This window comes from Manihot esculenta, chromosome 18 (genome assembly GCF_001659605.2).
Source record: "Manihot esculenta cultivar AM560-2 chromosome 18, M.esculenta_v8, whole genome shotgun sequence".
Taxonomy (NCBI): Eukaryota; Viridiplantae; Streptophyta; class Magnoliopsida; order Malpighiales; family Euphorbiaceae; genus Manihot; species Manihot esculenta.
Genome location: NC_035178.2, coordinates 1,966,833 through 1,974,427, shown reverse-complemented (window position 1 = coordinate 1,974,427; position 7,595 = coordinate 1,966,833). Strand labels below are relative to the sequence as shown.

At 28.4% G+C, this 7,595-nt stretch overlaps 1 protein-coding gene across 2 annotated transcripts; it reads left to right on the top strand.

Moving 5' to 3' along the window:
- Positions 1–3,518: 3,518 nt before the first annotated feature.
- LOC110606117 (abscisic acid 8'-hydroxylase 2) lies at positions 3,519–6,227 on the top strand. Of its 2 annotated transcripts, none has more exons than XM_021744878.2 (10): positions 3,519–3,834; positions 3,938–4,259; positions 4,522–4,671; positions 4,766–4,955; positions 5,084–5,163; positions 5,255–5,344; positions 5,502–5,580; positions 5,670–5,776; positions 5,861–5,979; positions 6,078–6,227. In XM_021744878.2, the coding sequence occupies exons 1-10, from the start codon at positions 3,545–3,547 to the stop codon at positions 6,178–6,180; spliced, it is 1,530 nt and encodes a 509-aa protein (XP_021600570.2). In that variant the 5' UTR covers positions 3,519–3,544; the 3' UTR covers positions 6,181–6,227. The 2 variants fall into 2 exon arrangements, with proteins under 2 accessions (XP_021600570.2, XP_021600571.2); XM_021744879.2 differs by having other exon boundaries at positions 3,520–3,834; positions 5,258–5,344.
- The last annotated feature ends 1,368 nt before the right edge of the window (positions 6,228–7,595 follow it).

The window sequence follows — 7,595 nt, the reverse complement described above, 5'->3', positions numbered from 1 at the left end:
TATTATTACAGGCTTCCTCTCAACAGGATGTCTCTAACAATATGCGAATGTTAATGTTAATTTGACAGATAACAGTGAAGCGACTCATCCCGTCAAAGGTTGGGATAGCCAAAAGCAATAATCGTCTTGTGTTGAAACTACCGAGGACTCGATAATTCTCGGACAGTTAATATATTGAATGATTTGGTTACTAGTTACAGGCGAACATTTTATTTTTAATGGAAACAAAAATTTTTAGTTCTCATATGAAATTTTTTTGTAATTTTTTACATTTTGATGGTTACTTCTCGGTCAATATACAATGATTGGGAGGAGACCTTTTATTAATGTAGAAGAGTCACGTGTTCTGGAGTTGGCTTTTCTTTAAATTTTATTGATTTTATTATTTCGGAAGATAATATTCAATGAAAATTTACTGTATATTATGGGTTTTCGAAATTGTAACGACGACGTCAGTCTTAAAATATCGAGTTTTATCTCGTACAAACTTTTTTCCATAACTTTATTTGGGAGATTTTAATTATTTATACTCGAGAGATGAGAAAGAAGGAGAAGCATTTTTGCCAAATTGTCTTATATGCAAGGGTAAGGTTTAAAGAGACTGAGAAGCATTTTTGCTAAATTATTTTATGCAATGATTTGATTTTAAATAATTATAAATATTTGTTGGATTCTATAACTGATATTTATATTAGATAAATTTATCATAATACTATTCTAACGGCTCATATTTTGGCTAAAAAATCTATTAAGTATAATCGTCTCTCTATTTGGGATGATATCTCTCATGAAATTTTATTAATATAATCAATGGTTTTACTTAAAAAAAATTAATATAATAATGATTTTACTTAAAAAAAATAAAAAAATCCTTTCTTTAAAATAATTGAAAAAAAATCCTTACTATATGAACGACTTAAATTAAGTTTTTAAATGCTTAATTTATAAGCTCATGACTTTAGTTTTAGTCATAATTATATTTAATTGAAAATTTATTTTTTATTATAAAAATAGAAATTAATTAGTTATTTACTAAAATTAAAAATTAAAAATTTATTAAATATTTTTTGGTCCCTATATTTAGGAAGGTTTTTTTTTATAATATTTATTGTGTTACCTAATAAAAATTAATGATTTATTAAATATTTTTTGGTCACCTATATTTAGGAAGGTTTTTTTAATAATATTTATTGTGTTACGTTATATATAAAAATTTATAGAGTATATATTATAAGATTTTCCATTTTTATAAAAATTACTTTTTTCAATAAAATAATTTCTTTAAATTTTCAGTAGATTTAATTCTACTTTTCATATTTATTAAAAATTAGTTAATATATTTAAAAATAATAAATGTTATTTACTTTTTCAGAATATATTATCCATTTATATTAATATATCGGAATTAAACAACTAAAATTACTATATTATTTTTAAAACTAATTAATCTTATTTTTGTTAATAAAGATTAAATATGACTATATTAGTACATTAATAAAAAAATAATTTGATAGACAACAGTGAAGCGGCTCATCCCGTCAAAGGTTGAAATAACTAAAAGTAATAATCATCCTGTGTTGGAACTACCGATAACTCGATAATTCTCGGACAGTTAATGTATTGAAGGATTTGGTTACTTGTTATAAGTGGACATTTTATTTTTAATGGAAATAAAAATTTTTAATTCTCGTATAGAATTTTTTCGTAATTTTTTATATTTTAATAGTTACTTCTCAGTCAATATACAAGAATCGGGAGAAGACCTTTCATTAATGTGGAAGAGTCACGTATTTATTTCTAGAGTTGGTTTTTCTTTAAATTTTATTGATTTTATTGTTTCGGAAGGTAATATTCAATAGAGATTTATTGGTTATTATGGGTTTCTAGAATTGCAACGATGACGACGTCAGTCTTAAAACCTTATTCGAGTTTTATCTCGTAGAAACTTTTTTCCGTGGTTTTATTCGGAAGACTTTAATGATTTATACTCGAGAGATGAGAAAGAATGAGAAATATTTTTACAAAATTGTCTTATGCAAAAGTTTAAAGAGACACTTAAGGAATATTTTTGCTAAATTAGCTTATGCAGAGTTTGATTTTAAATGATTGTAAATCTTTATTGAACTCTATAACTGATATTTATATTAGATAAATTTGTCATAAGACTACTCTAACTGCTTATATTTTGGTTAGAAAATCTATTAGGTATAATCATCTCTCTATTTGAGATGATATTTCTCGTAAAATTTTATTAATATAATCAATAGTTTTACTTAAAAAAAAAAAAAATCATTTCTTTAAAAAAATTGAAAAAAAAATCCTTACTATGAACGACTTAAATTAAGTTTTTAAATGCTTAATTTATAAGCTCATGACTTTAGTTTTGGTCATAATTATATTTAATTGAAAATTTATTTTTTATTATAAAAATAGAAATTAATTAGTTATTTACTAAAATTAAAAATTAATAATTTATTAAATATTTTTTGGTCACCTATATTTAGGAAGGTTCTTTTTATAATATTTATTGTGTTACGTTATAAAAATTAATGATTTATTAAATATTTTTTAGTCACCTATATTTAGGAAGGTTTTTTTAATAATATTTATTGTGTTACGTTATATATAAAAATTTGTAGAGTATATATTATAAGATTTTCTATTTTTATAAAAATTACTTTTTTCAATAAAATAATTTCTTTAAATTTTCAGTAGATTTAATTCTACTTTTCATATTTATTAAAAATTAGTTAATATATTTAAAAATAATAAATGTTATTTACTTTTTCAGAATATATTATCCATTTATATTAATATATCAGAATTAAACAACTAAAATTACTATATTATTTTTAAAACTAATTAATCTTATTTTTGTTAATAAAGATTAAATATGACTATATTAGTACATTAATAAAAAAATAAAATATTTTGAATTTACGGTGCAACCATACCTCTAATGATTCCCCTCCCCATTATGTTTTTGCAATTTGACAATGGAGTATTGATTGAAGTTGGAATTAGGGCATTACATAAAAAGATTGACGAGACAGCCACTATGAGGCAGCAAATTCAATATTCTTGCTACGTAACAAAATAATGGATTTTTACATTTATATTTCTATATAAATTTTTTTTTAAATTATGTCAATTAAAATTCACATCTATATGAATTACAAAAAGAATATATATTTAATAATTTTCAGTTGCAAATTTTTATAATTAAGAGTTTTTTTTTTCAAAATAATTTTCACTTTTAAATTCAAATTAAATATCATGTATGAATATCTTTTAAGGTTGCATTCTTTTATATCAATTTAAAACAAATGATACTCAAGTATTTTCTTTATGAGAAATAAATCTTAATTAATAAAAATAAGGCACTCGTTTTTTGAAAACCTTAGATTCAAACTCCATATAAGAGCTTGTAGCCCAGAACACCAACACCCATTATATTCTAAATTCTGAACCGTACACGTGTCCCAAATTTCCAATATTTATAGGAGAAGGGAATAACATACACTACTAGAAAGCTTTAGCATTAATGTTCTTCAACATCGTCCACCACAATATAATTCTAACCAAAATGCTTAATTCTCTACTTTGGCCCGATGCACATCCTTGTCTTTGTTTATTCGCAGCACTTGTTATGTGTATTTTAGTTTTTTCAATTTGCCAATTTGTGAAGATGCTGTTGTTTCCTCATCAGGAATCCATGTCTCAAATTCCTCCTGGTAGCCAAGGACTCCCCTTGATTGGAGAGACCCTACAGTTCATGGCTGCTATCAATTGTGCCAAAGGTTTCTATGACTTTGTCAGGATTCGCCGCTTAAGGTTTTTTTTTTTTTTTTTTTTTTTTTTTTTGACATTTATGAATATGGTTTAATGAAAAAAATGAAAAAATAAAAGAAGAATTGTGATTTTATTTCGAGTACAGGTATGGAAATTGCTTCAAGACCAATATATTCGGGCAGACCCATGTTTTTGTTTCGAGTATGGAGTCAGCTAAGGCAATCTTAAACAATGAATCGGGTAAATTTAGCAAGAGATACATAAAATCAATTGCAGAGCTTGTTGGAGACCAAAGCCTACTGTGTGCTTCTCACCAGCACCACAAGCTCATACGTAGCAGACTCATAAATCTCTTCTCCACCAATTCGCTTTCATTTTTCATCCAACAATTTGATCAACTAATCGTGGAAAGTCTTCACACCTGGGAAAATAAGGGCACTGTCATTGTACTTGACCATGCACTTAAGGTCCCACAGTTTTATATATATATATATATATTTATTTATTTATTTATTTGGTTATTTATCAGCTAATTTACTTGTTTTCAACTCTCTGGGCCTCAAATGTGATGCCAATATATAGAGTTGGTCCATAGTTCACTTGATCGGTTGACCCAATTGATTTATAATGGACTACATGCACATGCCTCAAACTCAATTGATTTGGGCATCATGGGTCCAAATTTTGAGGCCTAACTTGTTCAATTTTGATACTCTACTTGCTTCGCAGATAACCTTCAGAGCCATGTGCAAGATTTTGATGAGCATAGAAGATGGACAAGAACTAGAAATGTTGCAACAGGACATAACCCACGTTTGTGAAGCGATGTTGGCATTTCCTCTGAGGTTTCCCTGGACTAGATTCTACAAAGGGCTCAAGGTAATCTCCTACATATATAATAGTTATGGAACTCTTGATTCTCAGGATACAATTTATTCATCCCAAACTGGTTATGGACAAATCACATTTTCAGGCCAGGAAAAGAATCATGAGCAAGCTAGAGATGATAATGGCTGAAAGAAGAAGATGCTCACATCCCAACAATAAACAAGATTTTTTGCAACAGCTTATGACAGGCAACGATGATAAAGCATGTTCTGAACAAGTCTCCAAGCTGACAGATTCAGAAATCAAGGATAATATATTAACCATGATTATTGCAGGTGAGAAACAGGGTTGAGCCTTTTAGATAGTGTGATTACCGAATACTCGGCAGGGTACTACATGTTTGTGTCTTTGGTACGTAATAGACCTAGTGTAGGTAAATTTTGCCTTATATGCATTAATGCAGGTCAAGACACAACAGCAAGCGCTATCACATGGATGGTCAAGTATCTTGGCGAAAATCAAGATGTTTTAGACAGACTTTCTGTAAGTTTTAAATTATATTATTTTTCCTTATGATTTATCTGACTACTAAGCGAGTAACTAAAGTCAATCAATGTTGTTTGTTTGATTGGAGCAGGCTGAGCAATTTCACATTGCACACAAAACATCAAAGAGGCCATTTGTTACTCTGGAAGATCTTAATGAGATGCCTTATGCTTCCAAGGTACACAAAACCAGGATTAATTTCCCAGAGGTGGATTTTGGATTTGATGATTTGGGTTTTCTTTTCCTTTTGTTTTTTCAACTGAGAATGATCTTTGATTGGATTATATTCAATTTTTTCAAGTGAAAAAAAAAATGTTAATGCTAATGAAAAACAGGTAGTCAAAGAATCCCTAAGGTTGGCATCTATAGTACCATGGTTCCCAAGATTGTCACTTGATGAATGTGAGATTGAAGGTTTGCCTTCCAATACCCTCTAATCAAATTATGTAATTTCTTGAATTTAATTTAATTTTTTGTCTTTGTGGTTTTTGTCATATATGTAGGATTTAAAATAATGAAAGGGTGGAACATTAACGTTGATGCCAAATCAATACATTGTGATCCCATTCTATATGAGAAACCCAACACTTTCAATCCTTCAAGATTTGATGTGAGTCTACTCTGCATATAGATTTTATGAAACTTTATTAATTAAATTCCTTAGGCATTATTACTAAATCGAATGTTGTTTTAGGATGAATCTAGGCCATATAGTTTCTTGGCATTTGGAATGGGAGGAAGGACATGCCTGGGAATGAACATGGGTAGAGCCATGATGCTAGTTTTCCTCCACCGTCTCGTCACCTCATACAAGTGAGTTTTAATTTTCTTTCTGTTTTATTATTTTGACATAAATTTAATTTGACTTAATTATAGTAATTAGTAGAATAAAAATTAACTAATTTATGCAGGTGGAAGGTGGTAGATTCAGACTCCAGTATTGAAAAATGGGCCCTTTTTTCTAGATTAAGAACTGGTTGTCCAATACATGTAACACCTATTACTCCTGATTAAGGATCACTTCACTATATTATAATATAAGTATTTTGTTTTGTTTAAAATCCACTGTCTCTCGATTGATTTAGGTTTTCATTGAATAAATTTATTAAAAAAATAAAATAAAATTCATTAAAATGACATTTCGCCATAATTAGATGGTGGGCCTCCTATTTAGTCATGCTTTAAAATAAATATTTTAAAAAAGATATTCAAGCTCAATTGAGTTTTTAATTATTTTTTTTTTAATTAACAGAGACCTTGCTTTATGCTGAATTAACTCCAAAATGTCAACATCTACCTAATGTTTTAGTGTGTATGTATAAATGCTCATCAAATCTCACATGGAACAATTAGTTTTTAACTATACGACAGATTTAGACCGGATCTAATTTTTACTGTCGACGTCCAATAGAGATTCATGATAATTTTTTAAAAAGAAAATTTCGAAACGTACGACTTTTAAAAGTGTAACGAGAGCCGCAAGTCTCGTTACAAAGTTCGATATGAAAATTTCATCGTTTAGATGTGAATTTTACATTTTAATTATTTTTTTAGATATTTTGAATATTTTCGTAATTTTGTTTATTAGTGTTTTATTTCTATTATAAATAGTCTATCTCGATTATTACAAATTCACTTTTCAATATTTGAAAATTTTCAATAAAAATTTTAAATTTTTAACTTATTTTTCCTCTTATCCGAATGATATTGATTAAAACTCTTGAGTCTAAATATTTCTTTATCAAAATCACTCACGGTCATCATTATATTTAAAAAAAAAAAAGAATAATAGACGAGTCGTGGGATTAATTTTAAGGCTATGCAAACTACTCTTCTTGACCTATGGCAATCAAGACGTGGTGTTTATGCGTCTGAGGTTGAACCTAGGATTTTTATGTTTCAGTTCTTTCATGTCCTAGACTTTCGATGGGCTTGGATGTGTTGTCCATGGTCGTTTAAAAATCATCTATTGGTGTTGGACAAAATCTCTACGGATACTCTTCCACAGGATGTTCCACTATTCTTTTTGAAATTCTGGGTTCAAGTACATGATGTTGCTGGTCTTATGACGGAACAAGTTGGGAAGACTGTGGGAGATTTTATTGGTTTGTTTGTTGCATATGATCCTAAGAATAAGGATGCTGGTCGGAAGTTTAAGAGAGTTCGTGCACGGATGGATGTGGGTTGCCTTTGAAGCGTAAAAAAAGGTTTCGCAATAAGGATGGTTCTGAGGTTTTGGTTAATTTTAAATATGAGAAATTGCCAACTTTTTAGTATCTGTGTGGCAAATTAGGTCATACTGACCCGTTTTGTGATATGCTATTTAATTCCCCTAATATGGATCTTGATAATCCGATTAAAGAATTTGGATGGGGACTATGGTTGCGTGCTTCCTCAAGGAGTTCTGTTTACTCTGATAATCAGCAATG